The sequence below is a fragment of the Vigna unguiculata genome, chromosome 11, assembly GCF_037176805.1.
Source record: "Vigna unguiculata cultivar grain cowpea cultivar isolate G323 ecotype 2 chromosome 11, ASM3717680v1, whole genome shotgun sequence".
Lineage (NCBI taxonomy): Eukaryota > Viridiplantae > Streptophyta > Magnoliopsida > Fabales > Fabaceae > Vigna > Vigna unguiculata.
In genome coordinates, this window is record NC_140802.1 from 43,805,479 (window position 1) to 43,830,775 (window position 25,297).

General features: G+C 33.2%; 3 protein-coding genes and 1 pseudogene across 4 annotated transcripts; 2 read left to right on the forward strand and 2 right to left on the reverse strand.

Annotated features, from left to right (window-relative positions):
• Positions 1 to 96: 96 nt before the first annotated feature.
• LOC114169752 (transducin family protein / WD-40 repeat family protein) lies at positions 97 to 10,737 on the reverse strand. Its single transcript, XM_028055038.2, has 23 exons — positions 10,530 to 10,737; positions 10,088 to 10,413; positions 9,831 to 9,934; positions 9,550 to 9,618; positions 9,133 to 9,193; positions 8,890 to 9,029; positions 8,117 to 8,306; positions 7,709 to 7,770; positions 7,060 to 7,148; positions 6,840 to 6,909; positions 6,694 to 6,753; positions 5,734 to 5,880; positions 5,590 to 5,628; positions 5,433 to 5,470; positions 4,559 to 4,645; positions 3,980 to 4,145; positions 3,726 to 3,803; positions 3,027 to 3,163; positions 2,550 to 2,626; positions 1,914 to 1,983; positions 1,214 to 1,279; positions 926 to 1,092; positions 97 to 449 (listed from the first exon to the last, which is right to left on the reverse strand). The coding sequence occupies exons 1-22, from the start codon at positions 10,587 to 10,589 to the stop codon at positions 958 to 960; spliced, it is 2,271 nt and encodes a 756-aa protein (XP_027910839.1). The 5' UTR covers positions 10,590 to 10,737; the 3' UTR covers positions 97 to 449; positions 926 to 957.
• Positions 10,738 to 12,564: 1,827 nt separating this feature from the next.
• LPAT5 (lysophosphatidyl acyltransferase 5) lies at positions 12,565 to 16,116 on the forward strand. 2 transcript variants are annotated; one of them, XM_028053867.2, is made up of 5 exons: positions 12,566 to 12,788; positions 13,272 to 13,350; positions 13,907 to 14,744; positions 15,051 to 15,181; positions 15,537 to 16,116. In XM_028053867.2, exons 3-5 carry the CDS (start codon positions 14,170 to 14,172, stop codon positions 15,977 to 15,979), a joined length of 1,149 nt encoding a protein of 382 aa, XP_027909668.1. In that variant the 5' UTR covers positions 12,566 to 12,788; positions 13,272 to 13,350; positions 13,907 to 14,169; the 3' UTR covers positions 15,980 to 16,116. The 2 variants fall into 2 exon arrangements, with proteins under 2 accessions (XP_027909667.1, XP_027909668.1); XM_028053866.2 differs by lacking the exon at positions 13,272 to 13,350 and having other exon boundaries at positions 12,565 to 12,788.
• A 1,933-nt stretch (positions 16,117 to 18,049) lies between these two features.
• LOC114168954 (UPF0496 protein At4g34320-like) lies at positions 18,050 to 20,175 on the reverse strand. The gene is made up of 2 exons (XM_028053948.2): positions 19,607 to 20,175; positions 18,050 to 19,384 (listed from the first exon to the last, which is right to left on the reverse strand). Exon 2 carries the CDS (start codon positions 19,373 to 19,375, stop codon positions 18,254 to 18,256), a length of 1,122 nt encoding a protein of 373 aa, XP_027909749.1. The 5' UTR covers positions 19,376 to 19,384; positions 19,607 to 20,175; the 3' UTR covers positions 18,050 to 18,253.
• A 4,219-nt stretch (positions 20,176 to 24,394) lies between these two features.
• LOC114168913 (putative lipid-transfer protein DIR1 pseudogene) lies at positions 24,395 to 24,962 on the forward strand (annotated as a pseudogene).
• The last annotated feature ends 335 nt before the right edge of the window (positions 24,963 to 25,297 follow it).

Sequence of the window (25,297 nt, forward strand, 5' to 3'; positions counted from 1 at the left end):
ATAAAAAAACTTTACTAAGGAAACTACAAAGCTATTTATGAAGTTTTGAGTGACTATCGCATTGACAATAGACAGATAGTATGTTAAGTCCGTAAATGATAATTTAAAATCGTGCATTCTTAAATAGAAAAAACAAACTCGCAGGTCGCACAAAGACTTCATTCACGTCCCCGAATGTTAAATAACCTAATATTAAAGCAAATGATAGAAAAAGACTACAATGTTCTCAATTGGCTTACACAATCTATCTGATAAATATCTCATAATTTTTCAACTATAATGATCACAGTACGGTGGAAATCTGTAATTGTAGGTTACTGCTGCTGAGTCACTTTCAGGGAATCTTCTAAAATGAAACAGCTCCTTGTTTTGAAATTGAAAATGATGTCAGTTTTACACTCTAAACAATGATACTGGTTGCTGACATCCTTTTAGTTCAAAAAGTACTCCTGCGAATACAGAAAATGCAAATTAACAGCGTAATCTAAGCATGACTATGATAACGTGTTCAAAAGTGCCCCCTGTGGCAGGAACTAAAGACGAAGTTTGATAATTTGATTATCGTTATGAATTTTATTTTATAGGAAACTTGGTTACTAAGAACGAAATATTACACAAACTTAAAGCTCAGTTGACGGTTCTCTCTTTTCTCATACTTCCATTCTATTTTCCATGAAGATGACGATGGAGTCTATTAGTAAAAGAATGTAGATAATGAAAATAATACAATATGTACCAAATTGAATTTTGAATGAAACTGAAAATTCAATATATATGCGACAGAATTTGGAAAAGGATTTAGAAATGCTGTACACAGAATAATTTCCGTTTCCGAAGACAACGCCAAGAACAATAAAAAAGGAACCCTGTGTGCATGTGCCCCGTTAGGGGTCACTAAGATGAGCGTAATCATTCTTCTTTTTACCTTCATTTTATTTGGAGGAGCGGAACACCACATCAGCTCTGCTTTGTTAACAGCTCAATGTCAGATCCGACTTCAGCAATCTTGGCATCCTTAGAACCCTTAGCTGCTTTTGCAATGTTCAAAACATCAAAATCCAGAGCTATTTTTCTGACAAGACCCTTAAGCATCTGTTTGAAGAAGATTAGACACAAAAAAATTTAGTGAAGCATTTAAAACAGTTTGCCTTGTATAGATACAAAAGAATGTATATTATCAAACACAAGGCAACTGATAAAAACTAAATATTACCAGAGATCCAACAGCAACCAAAGCACGAAATTTGGAATCAACTTCTACATTTTCATCCTCGGCAAGCTGCACCGAAAACAAAATGCGTAGTTTAAAAATAATAACATTAAAAGGTGGGATATTTGATTTTGAATAATCCAGACACGTACAAAATGTAAAGCAACACTGACTAGGTCCTTTTTTATCAAGTGTGGAGTGGAGAAGCTTTGAATTTGGAGGTTTTCTATTTATGGGGAATATGGCAGTGCATGAGAAATGCCGGTTTATTATGACAAAAATTAGCATTATTTAGTGGTAGAAATTTGAACTATTTAGATATAATATTGATGGGGATGCCACACATATAATTCAATATCAGTGGATGACATGAGCAAATGTTTGCGAAGTCCCTCAAATCTTGATTTTGAAATTCTACAAGACAAGTATAATAATAGACCCAAAGATTATCCTACAAGCGGTTTGATCATGTGAGAGGAACAATAGAGCCAACAGTAAGAGGAGGGAGAGAGTCCAAGATAATCTAATTAACGAGAGTTGAACCCCAGAAGGAATACTGAAGAAAAAGGATGAATAATTTTTGTCCTAAATGGTTTTATTCAAATCTTGTGCTAATTAATTTTATTCAAATTTACCTAGTAGGAGAAGGTTTAGGGATGTAGTGGCAATTGTCATAGCTAGGTAAAAACAGCATAAGCAATACCTCAAGAGCTGCTGATAGAACTTGAGATTGACCTTCTTGATCATTTGACTCAATCAACAGCACAGCATAACTGCGAGGACCACACAAGGAAAAGTTATTGCATACTTAAATTCTGGACTATTAATATTGCACTTCTAAAGGAAAATAGCTGCAATGATGAAATGTGAACTGAGATCTAAATACGTAAAAGCCACCACCACATTTCATGTCTATACTTTTGTTCATGCAGCAGGATAAGTAGAGTGACAAACCAAGAAAAAAAGAAATCCAGATGCGAATTACCCTCCCTTCCATTATTTTCACCCACAAAGATAATAGAATTCATTTGATCTTTCTTTTATTTTCTTGAAGTGGGAAGAGGTAATAAAAAAACCAGAAAGCACTGAAGCACTGCTGCACCTGAACATAGAGACTGTATCTTCTATTTGGAATTAACACAACCAACACAGAGAGAAAGAGAAATTCCAAAAAGCTAAACTAGAATTATAAAAAAAGTATATCTAGATGAACAACTAATAGTGGAATTATGTCAGCAAAATAATAATGATTTATCATATACAGTTTTTTTCCAAAACAATGTGCACTAACTTACAGTCAAGATAAGACTAGATAATTTGTACCAAAAAAAGGACTTACTTTAGTAACAAGGTAGAGTATGACAACTGCAAATTTTTGTTTGGAGATGAACTACAACTTGAGAAAGCATCAAGTATCTGGTCAAGTAAAAGATGGAGAAAGAATTGTAATCCTTCAGAAATAAATTTTGTTAAGCAAAAATAACAATATAAGATAGCCTGGCCATTGAATTAATGAATTGATACCGGTCAGTAGAGATGAATTGTGAAAAATTATTAAAAGACACATTGAGAAGTGGATGTATATCTTCAAATTAATGAATATCACTAAAAACACATGAACACGGGAAAAATAAAAAGTTCTAAACTCATCACATAAAACATGCATTCATGAATCTTTTTTACTTAACGTAATATAATTGATTTTTTTTTCACAACAATGTTGCATAAGAAAAATTTCTACATTAATGCTAGTCTACCAAGCATTTCTTCAAATCCTTCAAAAATTCCAAGAAAATTACAATGAAGAGGTGCTAACCTCACTACGATGTTTCTGCAACCAATTGTAGTAGCATGAATTCCTGAAGAGATTAGTCACAGCACGAATGCTGGTCAACAGATTTGCAGGAATTGTCGGACTTACAGTAACTTTCTTAATCACTTCCACTAGAATGTCTGGATATAACACAGGAGAAAATCAATGAAAGATTACAAACCAACAGAAAGGTAGGGAAAAAAATATTATACAAGATCAAGGAGTATCAGAACTTGTGCATATTTCTGGTAGAAACACAAGGATAATCAAAGTGTATACTCAAGGGGTCGAAAGGGGCACAATGTGGAGGAACAAAACTAAGGGAGAGGAAACATAACTAACTACTAAGGTAACTGCTGAAAGCATATATACTAACTGGTATAAATCTTTTCAGTCTCTCAACTGCAAACAAGCAGTGTGGGGTGGTACCACTTACATAACAATGCTTACGTGTGACTAGTCAAAGAGTTAGTGTACAGACAGCCCACGTGTACTGGTGCAGGGGAAGCATGATGAGATGCTACTATGCTAGGATTCAATTACAAGGTATGGGACGTGAGTCTCACACTACAAGCATGGGAGTCTAGAGTGGTTCTCACTTCTCTCAATGTTCAGACCAATTTCACATAAAAAAAAAAAGGGATTCTATTGATTGCTATCATAATTTAATGTCAAAAAACAAAATGATGGCAACATTGATACCGTTTCCTGCTTCAAAATGCTTGTGAAGTAAAATAGCCCCATCCGGATGAAGAACTATCATCCTTACGATATCAATGACTGCATAGAGAAAGCACAATAAGTAAGGAGACCATTTTCCTAAAGACTAGAGAAGTTCACTAATTTAAGTGAGGATAAAAATATGAAAAAAAGAAATTCCAATGATTTTGTCAAATTAGCAATGAAAATTTCTTGAAGTACAACGAAAAGGAGCAACACAAGAGACAGTAACTAACCAGGAAATATCATTGCAGTAGGCCATGATCGAAGAAGATTCAGTAACAAGTCTATATCAGAATCGGCAAATTTACTAGAATGATAATGTGAAGTATCTTTCAGAATTTTAACAATGGCACCCAGTCTGGAAACATTGAGCTCAGTCAAAGACAAGTTCTGCTTTTCCTGCATGAGATTGACAAAATATAACCAATTTACGCACAGCACATTTGATTTTTGAATTCATGTATGCTCCCTAAAAGTTGAAGCCTACTTGCTAAAACATGCAGCTCAATTTTTATTAATTCTTATACATAGTTCATATGCAGAGTTTCTCTTTAGGTAGTTGGAAGTCATGTTTAAGTCCATTGTATTAAAGGACATCATAACCTGTGGATTTCAAGTCTTTAATCAAAAGGCATTTTAAGTTATCATCATCAACAAGTACATTGGAGTTCGAAATGAATGGATAAAGCAGACATGGAAGATTAAAACATTCCCCAATCCTGACCATCTCAACTTTGAAGTTCCTTTTGCCAAAAGTATGTATGTATAACAAATTAATAACCAAAGAAGACTAAAACATCTACGATATCTACCTGGTCAGATTGTAATGAATTATTGAACTCAATAATCTTTTTAAGGATCCCGTCAAACTGAGCAGCATCAAAAACAAGCATCCCTTTCTGACAACAGAATTAATAACAGGGTATGAGCTAAAAAATTACATGATTAACTCAAAGAGGGAAAAAGTACATAGTTCCTCACATAAATTGCGTTAAAAGAACTATTACACTACTTTTAGCACCATCCACTTCCAAATGGAATCAAATTACTCGTCCATTGAGCAACATTCTATAAAGATGATATGCTGGCACGTCTGACTGCTTGTCTTCTTATAATAGTAGCAGTAATAATGAGCTAATAATAATAGCAAGACCATAAAGGCCAAATTACGATGAAATCAAAACTTTAGAGTTACTTGACACCAATTTTCTAAAGTGAAACCTTATTTGCAACTAATAAACTAGGGCATCATCAAGAAACATTAATATTCATTTCTTCCTATTGAGCTCCATTTAGAGCAATATTCTCCATGTAACGATTCAAGGAATCCCTATCTTTAATACAAAGAGACAGTAGGATACATAGACCACAATTACAGCAAAGTAAAAATTTACAAATTGCTTATGCCAGATCAGGTGCTTAGGTTAGGGCACACAAAATATAACATGCTGGGACCAAGGACTTTGCTACATAGCCTGGCTTTAACTGCCCACATATCATGTAACCCCAGCTAAAAAATAAAAATGCATTTTTAATTTTAATAAAAAGGAAAAAAAAAAGTTTTACTAAGTAAAAGATAAAACAGATCATTTGCATTTTCCAGACTCAAGAACTCCCAGGTTGAAATGTATTTCCCAAAGACAAAATATGTCAACCACATCCAATACAAAGGGTATGAAAGCACACCTTAGGAATATGCTTGAACGTGGGTTTTGCGGAAATATCTGTCATTAAAAATTTAAAATAATAATAATAATTGGCAATAGTCATACAAGCACGAGATAAATACAAGATGGACATGATGAAACTCATGAATGACAACATAAAGCTGAGTTTTTATTACCAGACAAATGAGAAGGTTGTCCTGGTACGTAAGCATTGGCTGAAACAGAAAGTAAAAAGCAATTAAGTTAAAAATGAGGACTACAAGGATAATGTACGTCATTGACCACCATCAATTCTTTTATTTAACAGACACTATTCTTACAGCCAGTATAGGGATCACGAAATGAGGCATCAAAAGTAACATTGTTTTGTCCTGTATTTTGAAGAATGAACTGTACAATTTGCTCACGAAAAGAAAGTGGAAGATTCTCCTTGAGTAGCCATTTATCAGCAACATCATATGGATTATCTGGAGACATATTAAAGTTTTCTTTATTAGTCAGCAATTTTCATTCGCAGGCATAAAATTCTTACCATCTTGCATGAGTCAAATAAGACAAACAATTGCAAGTGACATGAAGGCTTAAAGCATAAAACGGCAATAAAGTGTCCTATAAAGCTTAATGGATAAGTACATTAAAATGATGTCGTAGAACCCACATTAATCTTCTTCCAAGGTCCTAATAATTAAACCACTCATAAAAGAGAATGGTATATTCACATCACAGACAAATAAGGGACAAATATTTTGAAAAGGTTGGCACATTCTCTTCTTCATAAATATCTCTCTATTATCTTAAAAGTATTGTGACTCCAGAGCATAAGCGAAAATCAAATGCAAAAAAAAACAAAAATATTTGAGTGCTATTTTACTACCACACCTCCTTTTTTTTCTATACAGGACAGGGCAACTGCTTTCTTTTCATTAGTACATTGCCCAAGTATACACAGACACACACATTCTGGAAACTGATGCAATCTACCATAACAGTTTTGATAACTTTGACCAGAGTAGTTCATGTTACACAATCCAGATTTTCTAGTGGAATATGAACAAATCCATCTACTTCTCCAAGTTTTCATAATTGAATTATACAACACATAAGGAACTAATGAAATAATAATTAATACGTTTCTACTGACCCTATTAAGTCGGTTAAAGTCACTATTCCAAAACATTTATAGAACAACAAGATAACTACTCCTGATGTGGCACAAGAAAGTGAATCCGTTCATTATTAAGTCAAGATTAAACATGCTGCCTGGAGGTTAAAACGTGTACCTGATCGATTGTATGGCAGCTTACGGATAGGCATACCATCACCAATATCCACATCAAACACTGAATAGACACAGGCAAAGTTTATAAGAAATGAATCTGAAGAAGGCAAACCTAATTAAGTGTTCAGGGAAACAAAGAAAACTGACCATAATCATACTGAATACCATCAAACAGTTGGCGATTTGATTCCTCAGGTCCATCAACAACTTCACCGATCTTTAAGTAAACGTGGATTGTTAATATAAAAATCTTATAATATCATCTATATTTGCCACTGTAACTTGGATTTGAAATAACAGAAATAGATAGTTTAAGTGAAACACAAAAATATAGAAACTAAAAGTTGTATAGAACAAAGGGAATTACTTTATCCCACTTCTGTTCTCTCATGTTCCATCCATATGCCACCCCATTATCCCCCTCTCTCACTATCTTCGTCTGGCCATCAGTTGTTCCTGTTCAGAACCAGAAGATGCTTAAAACAGAAACCATGACAAATAGGGATGCTCAAATATGCAAGAATATTATAACACAGTTAAAAAGAGGAGGGGGTGTTCATTCTAACCAGTGGCGGACCTATATATATACAAGAGTGTACAGGTGCACCCCCTGATTTTGTTAAAATTATTACTATGTATTTGAAAAAAAATTATATTGCCCCCCCCCCCTAATGTTATATATTTGAACCATGTATCATGCAAATGTATAAATTACAGAATGTGATTAGCCAACAGGTATAACAGAACTGTTGAAAACCTGTAAGTTATGACTTATTTAATGCTACAATTTCATTCAACCAAGCTTGGCTCTCCTATCTGAAAAGACATTCAAAACTGAAAATAGCATCTGATTTACAAAAGGTGGGCAATCTTTAACCAATGTGATGCCATCACTTGCAAATTACATCTGTCTCCCCAGCCCCAATCCCAACACTTCAAAAGAAGAAACAAATGGTGTGGGTAGGGGTAACGCTTATGCTAAATGGAATTTAAAGAGAAAACAGTTAAAAGTATACCTGGGATCTTCAGTGCCTCCAATCCTGGTAACTCTTCTAATTTCAATCCTCCAACCTTCTTCCTAGCAAAAATAAACAGATCAAGCTAAGTTCATCAATAATAGCAAGACATAGCTAATCCAAGCATAACATAACATAACATAATATATATATATATATATATATATAGATAGATAGATAGATAGATTAAAATTTAAAAAATAAAAAAAATATTTGGACTTTCAAGGTGTAAAATGTTCACAAGAAAAGGAAGCCATTTATTCACCAAGGACAAATGAACCATATATTACCATGGTCAAGTGAAAATCTTGGTTAAGAAATTAACAATATGGACAGACAAGAAATGGAAAAACTGATGTTACAAAAGGGTAGCCAGCACATTGTGACAACCAAATAAACAGAACATACCTACTAGATTTGTATAGAGAAAGTTGTGAAGTGTATAAATCAAGCTCTTGCTGTTCAGCAACATTATTCTGATCTACAGTCCAAATGCGTACGACTCCATCTGAACATGCTGTCACAATATCCCCATTTTCCATAAACTTTGCATCCCAAACACAACCAGGATGTTCTATGCTCTGAACACAAACTCCATCTGAAAAAGTTTCAAGAGAAAAAAGTATGTTGATTTCAAACCAGAGATACATAAGTTAAGGCAAAAAACCAAAATAATAGCCCGGTGAAGTAAAATTGATTCCTTTGAGCTTCTTACAACCTTGGAAGATTCATGTACATGGCAAGTTGAATGGTGAAAATGAAAGAGAAAGGTTTCTTCATATGACACTAGAAAATAAAACTTGTACTCTTACAAAAAATAATTTATATTTGGAAAAACAGTTGCAAAAATTGTGGATATTGACATAAACCCGAACCTGTGAATTGTAAAATTTATGGCGAATGAAATATAATATAACTGATTAAAAGAAGAATAAGTAGTTTTCTGAATATATGAAGCAATAGATGACACACACACCCTCCAAAAATGCTTTCCCTTTACACTTCCTGAAGACCAAACACCGACATTAATTTTGTAGCTCACTTGGAACTCCCAAAACTGAACCAGGGCCATTAAACTTGTAAGTTTTGATTATTGCTTGTCACTGAAGTAATACATGGTGATAATGTTCCATATGATCTCTGTCACGACGATTCACAAGAAGCAATAAAAAGGTAATTACCTTTCCAAACTTTGGCAAAACGATCTTCGCTACCACTGACAATAAGTCCCGATGCATGTGAATCAACTGAATAAACAATAGCAGTATGACCAACCATCTCCATTAACACTTCACCACTTACTGCCCATAATCTAAGAGAACTGTAACAACAAAAACAAGAAAGGCAAGGCACATATATTTTCTGAAGCACAACCAGGGATTGACTTATTAGATCAAGAGGAGTGTGAGCAGAAATGAACCTACCCGTCATGGGATGCAGATAGGATTCCAAGACCAGACATCACAGACAAGCCACGAACTGTATCTGTACACTCCTCAAAGGTCATCAGCATTAGCAGATACATTAACAATAACAGGTGGATGGGAATGTAGTCCCTAAAGACAAAAGAATATAGTATGACTGCTAAAACAAGTTACCAAGGTAGCATAAATGCTACAAGCTTACAACCTCTCTGGCGCTCATTTATTTCAAAAACACTAGCGAAATTCGCAGAAAACAACCAATTTGATAAGATAATATGTTTCCAAGATAAAATCCACTCACAAATATGTACAAGGAAGATCTAAAAATTACAACACATGCATACAGAAACAAATGTAAACTTCTGAAAAAAAAAAGAATAAAATGCAACATGCATGTTGAAACACAGTAAAACAAACCTGAATGTCCTTCAAAGGTATGTACGCAAGTTTTTCCTCTCCAAAGCTTTAAAGTAGTGTCACTTGAACCTAAAATTGTGAGACCATAAGTTTAACAAACTTAATTCACTCCATATCATTCTAAAAAAATAAAAGCCTTATAGCTAACAAGATCTCACTACACGTAGGCAAAACCCCAAGTATAAATTTTCGCTTTAAAACATTACTATAAACTGACAAAAGATAATAAAAAAAATTCCTGCCAAATGAATTAACGAGTAGCTATACTATACTATGCCTACCAGTAACAAATTCCCCTGATGGCAGCTTTATAACTGCTTGGACTGGTGCCTTGTGAGCTTCCCACGTCTCTACAGGTTGCCCATTTCTCCACCGTTTTAAGGTACTATGCAACAGTGAAGAGTGCAAAAAATGGATCAAAATTGAAGCAAAATCAGTTTCAACTTTTAGGAGACATTGAAACAAGGAATCCAAGCAAACTGAAAAAGAACTAGGATCAAAAGAATTGATATTGTTAAAAAAAAAACGAAAACCCTACCAGTCAACAGAAGAGGACACAACATCCCCTTCATCAAACACAATGCCAGTGACCTGCAACTGATGGCCTTTGAGAGTATGAACCTTCTCACCAGTGTTCAAGTCCCAGACAAAGACCAGAGTGTCCATGCCGCCAGACACAATCCCACCAAGCGGAAACTCCGAATTCGGGGGAATCCACGCCAAGGGTCCCACAAAGCTCGTGTGCCCCAAAAGAATCTTGGAACTCACGAACTTGCGGTTGCTGTCCAGAGACCACAACCTAACCGTCCGGTCCCTCGACGAGGTCGCAATGGCCTCGCTGCCGCAAACGCATATTCCGCGAACCTGAATTCAACCAATCAATGCAAATTGAAATGAAAAAGGAAAAGAAGGCAAAACGACGATTTTTGAGTTTTGGAAGTTTGAAGATTTTACATGAAGAATTGAAAGATAAATCTTACATCGTCTTCGTGGCCCCGAAGCTCACAGCGCAACTGGTAGTCTTTGAAATCAATGTCCATTTGAATGTGATCGAAGAAGAGAGAAAGGTTTGAGGATCGCTACACACAACACAGAAAAATGCTTCCTTGCTTGCTTCTCTTCTTCTACTTCCTTTTTATTTCGATTTTTCTTTTTCTTTTTCTTTTTCGTGTTTTGGGCTACAGAGTTTACTTCTTCGAGTCCACTATTATAGGAGAGATAAAAATAAATAAAAACTTTTGTTTTAGGAGGTTATTTTGAAATCAAATAGAATTATTTTTTAAAATACTAGCATAAATTATCTACTCTTTAAAATACTTTTTTTTTAATTTTTTGTTAACCGATAATTATTTTAACAGTCATTATCAATGTATCTTTTTATCATTGTAAATAAGTTCACTTTTAATATTTTTAGAAATATGTCATCAATAGTTAAAAGTAATCTTGGACGATAATTTATTGTAAGTCTATAAAGTAATTTATATTAAAAGTTATGAAATTTAATTGTAATATAATTTATATGTTGACATTTTTTTATTTTTTATTTGTACAGTTTTCTTTTCTTTTATTATTTCAATCATAGTAAACTTTATTTTCTTTTCTCACACCCTCAATTTTGTTTTCTAATTTGGACTTGAATTTTATAAATTTTGTTAGTTAAATAGATTATTTTATGTTAGTTTGAAAAATATATTGGTTTGTGAATCATATCTTCTATAAAACAAGATAAAAAAAATTCTAATTTTGTTAATTTTTTTTACGTAGAATGTAAATTTATGAAAGGAGAGTTGATTTCTTAGAAAAGTTATAACTAATAAAATATGTTTTTTTGTCAATTTATGCAATCACTTTATATTTAGCGTAAAAACTTATTTTTACGTAAACACACAGTGATTCAAACGTTATAATTCGATCCTGGTTTGTTCCACCGAACCTGGTCCCAACAACAGAAACAAGATGAAACAAGTTTTATTGAATGTGTAGATCATGTAAATAAATGTGATAATAATCAAATATTTATATTCAAATAACACATTCTTCTTTGATTTTTAGAAATTTTATAAGCATAAAATAATCATTCTTAAAAATATAATTTCCGAAGGTGAAAATTGTCTCTCCCACCAACGTCGTGAAATTACTTTTATCAATCACGTAAATTAGTTACGTGCTTTTAAAATTCATGATAATTTGACTACTTAATCCAATTTTTATTTTTCATGTATTTTAATGAATAAAATGTAAATTAATTTAAATGAAAAATTAGTCATTAGTCATATAACGTTCCATGTTATATAACTATTTACATTTTATTAATTTTCTTCTTAATTACTTACGGAAACAAAATTAAAGGAAAAGCAGGGAGATACCAAATAAAATTAATACGATAGATTGTGAATAATTATAATAAAATGTTATATTTAATAAAAAAATTTAACGTAATATACTTATGAGTTGTTTTATTTATATATTATCAATTTCATCCATCTTAAATTTCTAACATTTTTTTTTTAGTGTGAGTTTTTTTTATAGTTGAAACAAAATCCTTCCTTTTAGATAAATATATTTAGTAGACATACTAATTAATTCAAGATGAGTTAGAAATATTACATAAAAAAAAAACTTAATTAATATATATATATATATATATATATATATATATATACATAATCCACTTTTGATATATTGAATCATTACAAAATATTACTTGATTACTAACTAATTTTAATAATAAAGAGTTGTTAGTTAATATAATAACAAATTTTGATATAAATTCATAAAATAAAAAATTATTAATCAGTAAACTAGTCAATATTATAAATAAAAAATAATATATATTTTAAAATAATATTATTTTAATATTCATCGAATATTGTGAAAAAATTTCTTATTTCAAATAATAACACCGTACAAATTTTAATCATTGAAAAAAAATGAAATTTCTTTGGAACATTAAAACGTACCGTGAAAGCAGGTGGCACGCGGTGTAGTTTCATACATTTTGGAGGCTTTTCTTTCACCAGTACTGTGTGTTGTTAAACTCGAAACATCAGTAGTGGTGATGAGAGTACTATTATTGAAGGAAGAACACTCTCCTACCCACATTCTACACTTTACTTCTAACTTCTATCCAATCTCACTGTTCAACCAAACCACTGCAACCTCATTTTTTCACCTTGTGTTTTGTTGATCTCACTCACTGTCTTTCTGGGGCCGAAAAAATGCCACAACATTGATCAAAGGTGAGGATGTTCAGCCTCATTGCATCATTCTCTCTTAGCTCGACACCTCAGAGGTTTTTGTTGTTTCCAACTTTGCAAGAGATCAGTGTTCTTTTCCAAAGTTACAAGCTTTTGAAAAAGAAAAAGAAAAATCCGAGCTTGCATAACAGTTCCTGCAACCGTAAGGTTTTTGTAAATGGGGGTTCCCTTATTTTCTAAAATGGCAAAAAAGAAGAAGAAGAAAATACCCTTCCTGCATAATGTGGTTTTGTTTTGTACACAAGGTCATCAACAGTGTCCCAAGTGGTCGTGTTTTTTTTTTGCTGTGATCATACTTGGTATCATAAATAATGTTACGTGTTGCTAGGACGCTGGATGCATGTCATTTTTATCTGTTTTAGTCATGTAATGTTTATGTTTTTGTTCCCTATCTGATGTTACCGTATGTTGAGATTGAGGGAGATTGTGTCTTTATTTGGGTGGAGTTTGACTTGATTTACATAGGGGTTTCCATGAAGCCTTATTGCAAGGATCACCAGAAATAAAGGACAAGGAAAGATGCCGTCTAGTCATACATTTGGATGTGAGTTTGTGTCTTAGTTGGTGGTAAAATCCCGATTTTGGTGCATCATGTCTTTAGGATATAGAACAAATGTTTCTCTCATGCTCCCACACTCTCCTCTTATAACTTATCCAAACAGTGGTGTTATTATTGTGATAGCAAAGTTAGTTTATTTTCCCCACAGCAAACCCCTTTTGCATCATAAGGTACTTATCTCGTTGCTACTCTAACACATCACACATGCTGGATGCTTTGATTGTCTTTCCTATAGTATAGTATATAGTGCTGTCAAACAATTGAATTATTTTGGCCCAGCTGGAAAAGAATGTTGCTCTGGCATTGGCTTTATGGAAAGGTTGATTTTTCTTAAGATTACTGTTTATTTACTCCTTCATCCTCTTTTAGTCAAGTTATTACAAGTAATGACACCTTACCATGTTTTATTTTGCATATGCTGAAATTGTTCTCTATTAGATATTGTAGGCTTTCTTTTTTTGAATTCTTTTGTTCTCTCCACTTTCATGCTTCATGATACTCGATGTCCTTCATGGTAAAGATATGCTGGACTTTCTTTCAGGTGCATTCATTCTGTGCCAAAATTGTCAAAAATCATTCTCTTATTGAGTCATCAACTACAAGGACAAAACAGCTGGCAGAGTCCAGCTGTTTTTGTCAGCTTCACTACCAGAAACCCAGTTGCCAGAGCAATTCTTTCTGTTTTGCCAATCCAGGATCATTGATATCTCATATCATATTTGGTCAATTGATTGAGGAGGCAATTCTGGAAGAGGCAGTGCAGTATTTTCCTCTTGTATTCTGTGATTGCTTCTGATATAGGATATGGCTGTTCATACACCTCCAAGTTCATGTTTTGGAGCTAAGAAGTATCAGGCTCTAGCACCATTGAGAATTTTAAGGGGTCTGGTGTGTCTACTGGTTCTGCTTTCAACAGCATTTATAATGTTAGTGTTCTTTGGCTTTATAAGTGCTGTTATAGTTCGACTTCTTAGTGTCCGTTACAGCAGGAGAGCAACTTCCTTTTTCTTTGGTGCTTGGCTTGCCTTGTGGCCCTTTCTGTTTGAAAAGATCAACAAGACTAAGGTTGTGTTTTCTGGAGACGATGTTCCTTGTAGAGAACGGATCTTACTGATCGCGAATCATAGAACCGAGGTTGATTGGATGTATTTATGGGACCTTGCCTTGAGGAAGGGATGCCTTGGATACATAAAATATATACTTAAGAGCAGCTTGATGAGACTTCCAGTTTTTGGTTGGTCATTTCACATACTAGAGTTCATCCCAGTGGAAAGAAAGTGGGAGGCAGATGAATCAATCATGCGCCATATGCTTTCAACATTCAAGAATCCACAAGATCCTCTCTGGCTTGCTCTTTTCCCAGAAGGCACTGATTTTACGTAAGACACTGGCTAATGCCTTTTCTTTTTGCCTACCTTATGGCAATCATCAGCTAAATCTTTGATACACTGTTATATATCTTTGATTATGATCATTGCTTATTCTGGCATAAAAAGTCAGGTCTATTTAAGTTTATAATCTTGCTATTTTTCTCTTGAAAAATCCATAAAACAAGTTAGTAAAAAATATGCTGTCACCACTCTTCAAATGGTGATTTTGAAACTAAACAACCTTCATTCCCAGTTTCAGTTGATGTAGCATATGTAACTCTGTATGTGTGTTCTGTTGAAAATTTCTTCTTGCAGTGACCAAAAGTGCCTTCGGAGTCAAAAATATGCTGCTGAACATGGGTTACCAGTTCTGAAAAATGTTCTACTTCCAAAGACAAAGGGCTTCTGCGCCTGCTTGCAAGAGTTGAGGGAATCTCTCACTGCAGGTTATCTTGTTTGTCCATATTTCCTATCTATATAATTATTGATAAAGTGTTTGACATTAGTTTATTCATAGTTAGTCCGTATACTCATTCAAGAATTGTTCATAGGCTACTTTGTTCTTCCCTTTTGATACCATAATGGAAAATCTGCAGCATTGTCATCTGTCTATATCTTCTAGCATTTGCAAGAACCAACTGATGAATGTAGGAGATCTTAAATGAGCCTTTTTTTTCCCCTTTTGGATAAAATGGTATATATAGTGTTATTTGCAATGATATCAATCAATAGAAAGTTGAAAGTGTAACAATGGTAAATCATATCATCCTGCCACTAAAATTCTTCTAACTTTTCATTCAGTTTATGATGTTACCATTGGCTACAAAAACCGCTGCCCTTCTTTCTTGGACAATGTCTTTGGGGTGGATCCTTCTGAAGTTCATATACATATTCACCGCATCCCCATCGATACTATCCCAGAATCTGAAACTGAAATGTCCACTTGGTTGATAAATAGATTCCAGTTGAAGGACCAGTTGCTTTCAAAATTTCAAGTCCAAGGTCAGTTTCCTGATCCAGCAACACAAAGGGACCTGTCTAGTGTGAAGAGCATTTTGAACTGTATGACAATTGTTGCCGTGACAGGCACATGCATGTACTACAGTTTTTCCTCTGTCTGGTTTAAACTTTATGTGTCTCTAGTCTGTGCTTATTTGGTTCCAGCCACCTATTTCAATATTCGGCCACAGCCCATTCTTAGCCTCTTGAAGATGAGATCAAGTTGCCACCTTTCAAATACATGAATAGTTGGAAGGTACTGTCTTTTGTTGTATGACTGCTGTTATAGTATACAAGTATGGAACTTGATATTACCACGTTTTGGCTTATTGTTCTCATTGCTCAAGCATAATTTGCAACTTCACAGGTCTTATGTTTTTTATACCACCTCTTTCCTGTTTAATATGTAACAAGTTTTTGTCACAATATTCGGTGTGCCAGTGGTTTTATCTGAACAAGATCTTCGCGTGTCAAAGCAGTAATATAAACATAGGTGGTTGTGCAGTTACAAGTATGAGATGTAAAAGTAGTAACTACTAAGCAAGCAAAGGTACAGTTTTGATAAATGGTAAGACATCAAAATGAGTGCTTGTGCCTTCTCCTTCTTTGGGTACCAATAAAGGTGCATGTGGGCAAAATCACCAAACCGGTGCAATTATTTTTTTCAAAATTAATAAAAAAAAGGGGAGATTTAAAAAGAAAGTTACAAAAGCAGACAAGTCGTGTTTTTTAAATTGAAATCGTGCTAATTTGACATAATTTTAAAATGTTTTGAAGTAAAGTTTGTTGGTTTTGTGTTTATCATTATGTCAAAAGTTATAGTTATTAGTTAGCGCAACTCTTATCTCGCATAGCAATTGTCTGTTGGTTCTTATACCAATTGTTGGATCAAACACTTATCATTAGATTAAAAGATTAAAAGTTATAATTATTAGTTAGGGTGTAATTTTTCTACTTAATAGCGTAACAGTAATCAAAGCGCCACGATATTGTGACTTGTTTATTTGGTATCCGTCACAGGATAATTGATGTTCCCATGTTCCCTGAAACAAAGTTATGTAGTTATGTCATTTTATCATGATATTTCTACATTGAAGTCGTTATCTTATCACAACTTATCTAATTTTGTAAACTTTTATTTGAAATCACCTTGATGTTTTTGGTAATTTTCAAAAATAATTACAGAAACTTCATAGCAGTATTAAGTTGATATCAACTTGAGTTGTACGTACCAAAGATGTTGAACGTTTGTAACGTTATTGGACTAACGTTAAGAACTATTGAAGAGAATTTCAGATAAAGTGAGTGGAAACTACCATTTTCTTCTATTGAAGTACCAAATTGAAACGCAACAAATTTAAAAGAAAAAAAAAAAAAAAAACGATGCAACCCAAATTTGGTAGCCATTTTCAGTTTCTGTAATCCTTATTTCAGCACTTCCGTGTTAGTTCCAACTTGGTATTTTCTTTTACGCACGAGAATTAAAGGAAGTTATGACTTATAAGATACCGCCCCCAAATCACGTTTCAAGAGTTCCTTAGGGTCAAAGTTTACTCACATTTGGCAATAATTATTCCCTTAGAGGAGAAACTCAACTGATCTTAATAAGAATTATTATCATAAATAATATGTACAATTGTATATTATTTGCTAAATATGTCAATAAATATTTTCGGATTTATCCTCGAGATAATTAATAGTTTACAGAAAAAGGTTAGACATTTAAACATTACTAAAAAAAAGGTCAAAGAATAAATTTTACAACCAGTTATATTTTTTTCACACGGTCAAAGTGCATTTGAACAAAATTTATTCATTAAGACGTCTTAATATAAACTTAATTATACTATAGACTAACACAAGTATCCATGCATTACGTAATGCATGTATAGACTAACACAAGTTTCGTTGTTTTAATTTAACTAACAATTCTAACATATATAATTATCTGGGAAGAGAGAGTTTATTGCTCTTACAAAACTCTAACATGGCGTTCTTACCATAATCTAGCAAGATTACCTTAAGTAAAGGACGAAAGAAAAAACAAGTATATCATTATCATAGTGATAATGAAAAGATACTGTTTGGGAGATTATTCCAAGAACAAGTTCTCTGACAGAGTAAAACTGATCACAGGTTCGGTTAAGCTCACGTCAAACTTAGCATGCAAGTATTTGTTTGTTTGCAGCTTAACGTTTGGTTGCAGTATGAACCTAGTAGATATTTGTCTCGGTTGTTGAATTGATTTGTGAATATAAAGACTCGAAATTGAGTTTCACATTTCAGCAAACTAAGAACCAAATCAAGTCATAAAATGAACAAAGAATAAATATTTACATCAGTGCACTATTATGACATGAATTAAAGAATGGATGCAAGAATCAAGGCATATCAAATATGCCAGGTAAATTATTCCTTTAACATGAACCTATGAATCTAGAAAATTTATTATAGGAGAAGGTGTATATTCTCCATCTATCAGTTTCTACTAGCAGATTAGACATGACATGAGACTTTGTTCAGTTGTGGGGATGCTTTATGATCCTCTGCAGGACCACTGTCCTTGCTCTCCTAATGTCACGGCTGCACATATCAGCTTGAACTCCCAAATCTTCAACATTCTTCATGAACACTCCAAGCTTTTTCTTGATCTCCTCTATTGCAACTTTCACAGCTCCTTCTTCAATGGCAAAATCCACATTCTGCAACAGAGATTCAATCTCAATTTCAAGCCTGTCAATGAGAACCCTAATGCTGTCCAAGTCCTTTATAGCAACATATGTTCCAGCCTGCATTGAACTAATCACTTCCTTCTGCCCCTTCAATGCATTTTCATAGTTCTTCCAGAGAGAGTCCATCCACTTTCCCATTGACCCTATTGGGATCGATGTAGCAGCAGCTATTGCAGCTGCAACAGGTGGTGCTGCTATAGCTGCTGCAACAACGGAGCATATCAAGACTGCAGCAAAAGTAGCCACAAAGATCATACTCGAAACCTTCCTCCAAGACTTGATGTATTTGAGCTTCTTATCAAGCTTGTTCTTCCTCAGTTGCAACTTCTCAAACATCACTATCTGGTGCCTGTAAACAGATTGAAATATCTTGAAGAATTCTTCAGTGAAAGGATCACCAGCTGCCTTGAAATTCTTAAATTCTTGCAATGTTCTCACGTAACGGTTGTCACCCAACCCTGATTCCTCCTCAAACTGTTGAAGAGCCACAAGGATTAGCAGCTGACTGTCACGAGAACGTTTGAGGCACTTTTCCAATGCAGTGCAGAAGTCTAACGTTTGCAGACTGTTCTCAAAGTATTCCTCAACCAGTTCAAACAGTTCTTGACTTTTCCATATGTCTTTCTTGCAGTCCAAGATTACCTTCACAACTTCCTGGTTCATCTCCAGAAGACACTCTGTGACCTGTTTTAGAGAATCAAATGAAAGAGCTCGAACTTCAACACCAGCAGCAAGGGTATTGATAACCTCATTTGTTCTAGCTTGAAGTGTGGTGTCAAAGAACTGCAAATCAGAATCAAGCTTGCAAGCAGCCTCATAAGAACTCAACTCGGTTTTGTAGTGCAACAATTCGGTGCCGAGGCCAACAGTAGAAGTTTCAGGCATCTTCTTGCTCATGTGACTCCCCATTCAAACGATCTAATAACCAAAACAAGTCAGAACTCAGAAGTCAGAATCGTGTGCGATTAATTCCTTACCAAGCAAACAAGTGAATCATGATTCATAACCAAATTTACTATTTTTCGGTCCAGTTTTCACAGAAAAGAAATGTGATTTAAAAGAACTGCTATCAGAAACATAAATATCATTCCAGTCACTCCAAAAAGACTATACAAAGCGAATAAGCAAATAGAAACAGACCCAAATGGAGATTTGGAAAAAAGTTCACGCCTTTGAAAACGATTGAAGTAAGGGAATCTGGGACAAGGACAATGAAAGGCGATGGAGCAAAAAGGTTGGATTTTGATTTTTGTGTTGTGTGTGGGGAGAGAGAGGAAAAGGAAGATGATGAATCAATGAAATTGAGGTGGAGGAGGGAATGCAGAATCTTAAAGACAAGTAAAGCGATTAAGAACGAAGAAATGTGGGTGGGTTGAGATTTTAGAATGGCTTGCACGCATTAGGAAAATGAGGTGTTAAAAGATGGAAAACGCTGCAAGCAAGGAAATGACCCTTCTTCTCTCTCTCTCTCTTGAAACTGGACCCTTTTTGTTCTGTGTCCCCCTTCTTCCCATTTACACCACAGAGTACACAATTTTAACGCGCAAAGCAACCAAGATTGGCGACGAGAGAAGGCTTCAGAAGCAACTTAGCGAAGGTGAAGAAGCAGAAGAGCTAGCTTCACCTTAACACCACACATTTACTGAACAACCGACTAAGGTTGTTTGCTCAACAAGTTCCAAAGGTTGTCTCCAAACGCGGTGGGGCGGCCAAATTTCTCTACTCAAATTATTTTAACGAAAACCTTTTTGGTTTCATATTTCATTTAGAATGGAAAAGTAACATAAAAGCACACTCTCTTTCATCCTTACAAACATTTTATTAATATTTTTTTTTATTTTATTTTATTTTTCGACGTGTTATTTCATTGATAGGAATAAAGGACCAAGACAGTAAAATTGTATAAGTGTTTACTCAACAAGGAAAAGATGTAGGGGTGAAATTATTATTGAACATCTCTGCATCACCAGAAAGATAAAAAGGAGAAAAGATGAATAAAAAAATCCAATTTTTATTTAAATCTTATAATTTATGAGTTTCTAAATATCACATCTAGATAGATATAATTTAAAGGAACATACAAATAAATATGATACGCGTATAGTATGATGAGAAAAAATAGTTAAAAATGGTGGATATTAATAATTTAGAATAATAGAAACTATTAATAATTTCACTATATCTATTATTTTTATTATCATATTTATTATTGTTTGCTTTTCTACTAGCTTACAGGATAAGTTTAGGTTAAAACAGCGTTACTTTTCATTTACGTTGAAATATGAAAAAGAAATGGAAAATATATTTAGATATAATATTTTTATCAGGTTATTTGGTTAGTTTTCAACTTTACTTTTATTATTTAAGAGGTTTGTTTAATCTAACTAGAAACTGTTTAACAATTTTTTGTGATAACTATCAACGCCATTTGAAGTGGTTTTTTTCTTAAATATTAACTTCTATTTTTTGTAACTATTCTATTTTTATTTTTAAATATTTATTAAATATTCCGGTTACTTTTTGTTTTCAACTAAAGTGAGTTATTTCTAACTAGTTTTGTAAAATTTTTAATGGAGATCCGAACTAAAAATATTTTATAAGCATTTAAGTTTTGTAAAAATAAGGTGACTAATAATAACTGTGGATGAGATTAAAAAAAATGTAGTTTGATTTTTGGCATAATTAATTGATTATACTTGTAAGGCTCCTAAACATGATTTCCCGGGGCTTGTGGAAGAAAATTTGAATATTTTTGCATTAACTAGAAAACAAAAATACTATAATTATGAACATAGCTTTAAAGTTATAGTTGTAGAAGAGTATACACATATATAAACTAACCTACGAGTTGCTCCAAAAACGTTACCACTTTACGTAGCGCCCGCAAAACATACCACCATTTTTGCATTCGTGTTTATATAAAATATCTTTGTTTCTTTTTTTTTCTCTGCACGAATTTACTGATAATAAATGCAATAATTAGTTTTTTCCTATAAACGCACGTTACATTTCTCCAAAAGATAAACTAGAAGTAATCAGTTTCTCAGTTGAGTTTTGTTGTGTCTTCTATTCTCTTCTAAATATTAAAAATACACAATTTTAATATTTTAAAAATAATTTAATATATTTTAAAATTTTAAATTAATAGTCATTAATATATTTTGAAAGTACAGTAAAAAAAACAACAGAATAAAATCAATAGAAAATTCTAACTCTAAGCCAGACACAAACTAAGTCGTAATTTGCGATGCTATATAAGAAAATAATTAAAAGAAGTTATAAAACTCATAAAATGTAATTTATGGTGTAGTTTGGTTTGATTTTTGGACAAAAGTAGTGTTTACTTTATTTTGAATCACTTTAGATGCAATATCAAACTCAACATAGATCAAACTATAAATTTATGCAAATTTGGATGTTTTCTTTTGTTTTGTTTTGTTTTTATCTTGTGATGATAATAAGCCACAAAACATTGAACAGATAATATTTTTATTTTTTTTCTAAATCTATCTAGCTAGTTGGAATTTTTTTCATAGTTTTCTACTTTTCCAAGCAAAAACATGATTGGAGAAATTATTGTTTTCACCTAATACAGAAAACCAATTCGAATACAAACATATACCATTATTATTATTATATATCCACCACGTTTCTTTCACTTTCTCGGTCAGAAAGTGTTAAGCATTAGATATTCCTTCATAAAAATAAAATTCACACGTAATCTTTATCCTAATAGAAAAATGATTTCATAACTTTAAAAAACTTGTTTCAACTAAACACCCATAACTATGATCACTAAGACATTATTTTCATCATCATTATTGTTGGAAGTCTCACATCGACTAGATCTTACAAGTTAGTTTTGTGGGGTTGAGTTAGACTTAAAACTCATTTCTAACATGTAATTTTAGCCAAGTTAAAGCTTATCCTAACCACCAAGTTATAGTATATTTTAACGAACTTTTTTAGATATTTGGTTCCACCCGTTATTAGACTACTAATGAACCATCTACTAATTTCTAGTCTCACGCACGAAATTAATATAATATTTATGAGATAATTATAAGATTTTAGACGATCTAGTGCGATCACTGAACTTGTCCAACATCATCGTTTTTGCAGTGAGTTAAGTTAACAATGAAGCCAACAACAAGATCCTGAGTTGAACCAATGAAATCTAGGACCTCGTTCTTCTGACACGTGTTGCGAATTCACTGGTTTTCACTTTCACCACCCATGAGTTGAAACTGATTGAACTGGATGGTTTGTTGCTGACTTTGCTAATTCTATTTGCTGACTATGACCCCACGTTTTGAAATATGCACTAGATGCTTTGTATGTAGGTTTAAAACTTAGAAAAATGTGTATAATTCAATCTAAATGCTTTGAAGCAACACATTTTCTTCGCAACTTGTCATTCTTTTCTATCATCTCCCATCACTTCCCACCTTCTTACATTGTTCCAACCTTATTTTCATCAAATCAAACCCAACAAACATTATATATTATCCCATGCACATGTCGATTACTTCACCCAACTCTTCTTTTCGTTTCGTTTTAACTAACTTTTTTCTTCATTTCTCACACGTAATTAATCTACCTCGACCAATACTAAAAACTACACATCATTATTTGTTTTGGACATTGTTTGCATGTTACGCATTTAAATCGTTGTGATTTCACTTGAATGGGTCGTACCGTACTACTATCTGATAAATTTGGAGATAATTAAATATTACATGTTGGAATATTTGAAATTAACTGTCGTTATATATGGATGTTGACGGTTGTGATAATTGCATGTGTTATATTTGTGGTCACGTCAATCTAAACTCTCGTGCCGTTTCACTTTGGTAGTGTAACGGAATGTGCTGATCAATTCATTATTATCATTATTTATGGAAAGACAAAGCAATTATCACTCTAACTATATCAAAAACCATACTAAATTCATTGTCACCTAAAAAATAATGTAAGTTAGGCACTCACATCCCAAACATGTGGATCATTTGGTTTAGTTAATTATAAGCTTGGCTGCTCAATTTAAATTACATGCCGTCTATTATCTTATTTATTTATTTATTATTAATATAGTTTTGAAATTATCTTATTACTTGATATTGCTGATTTTTTGATTCATTTATGTTTTCGTTTGGAGGAAACTCACTATAATCCTTACGACGAAAGGGATAACGTAATATGAAAGGTAGAGTATTTAAATCAAATTATATTTATATATACACTCATAGTTTATGTTCCGCTACCAATTAGGTTTGACTACTTTTATATTATTTCTACACACACAAATAAATAAATAAATATAAATAATGTTTTTGCCGATAAAGAAAAACGCCACTATATATTAAGATTTTAAATTAAAAAATAAATATAAGTATAATGAAAATTATTATTTAAGATTGTAAAGTAAATGTTATTGATTTGACGGGTGTGAACGTAATATCACCCATTTATATTTGTTTACTGTGTTCCCCTAATAAAATATTATCTTTTAAAAAAATGGAATAACAATATAAATAATTCTGTTTTGTCTTGTTTACAAAAATTCTCTACACTCATTTGGCATAAATTTAACTAGTTTCTCCTTTTATCTGAGTTAAGATAACGTGGTTGGAGATAATATTTTGTAGTACGCTATGTCCAGTGTGAAGCTTCTTCTCTCATGGAAATCCAAGTGTATTCACACTCCACTTCACATGTGACTATGTTACATATTATTATACTACATTAAAAAAAGCAAAAACCACCTAGAACAGTGCGAACATGGAGTTATTCCCATGGAAGCAAAGCAAGAAAAACAAAGAGTTGCATGCCCGTGATAGGTGGCCCCATATACTCCCATGGTATTGCGAATCAGCCAGCACACACTATGTCACGGGACTTCTATACTCTCTCTATATAACAACTCTCACACTTGAAATCACAATGCAGTGCAAAACACAAGAGTGAATCAGATTCAGCAGAGAAAATAGGATAATGGAGGCATGCAAGAAGACGAAGGTTTTGATGGTGGTGATGATGGTGTTGGGCACTGTGATGATGGAAGCGAATGCGCAATATTACTCGTTCTGTGGCATGCCGAAAGATGGGTTGAAAGCATGCTTGGGAAGTGTGAGTGGGGAGAACCCTGGTGATCCAACCTCTGATTGCTGCTCAGCCATCGGAAAAGCTGATCTTAAGTGCTTCTGCCGCTACAAGGATTCGGGGTTGCTCTCTATCTATGGTGTTGATCCCAACAAATGCATGCAACTCCCTGTTAAGTGCAAGCTTGTCGACTCCTTCCACTGTTAGAGACACTTTCTTATGTACTCTTGTTTATGTTTTCTTTTTATGCTTTCTAATGTTATCTGTTTTTGTTTGTTGCTGTTGGTGTTGTTGTAATGATGTGATTTGCTTGTTTCGCTGTTTCTTTAGTTTATGTGTACATCTTATTTTGGTTTCTTCTTGTTAATGTACTTGTCGATCGTCCTCTTTGAAAGAGCTTTTCATTTTTTTTACCCTAACAAATTAATTTTAATTTAATTGAATACAAAATTAATACAAAATAAAACGAATAATTAAATATAAACTAAAAAAACTCCTACTAACCATATTATGTGACTGATTACCAGATAAAAGAATGAAAAGGATATCTCTTGAAAACATTCCCGACCAAGTGACCACAAACGCACCCATAAAATAAAATAAAAAAATGATTTTTTTTTCATTATTAAATTTTGACAACTTTCTTTTATAATTTTAGGTGACATCTTTTAAGTGATTTTTCATTATTTTATTTTTTCATTTTCAATATTTCAAAATTACTTAAAAGAT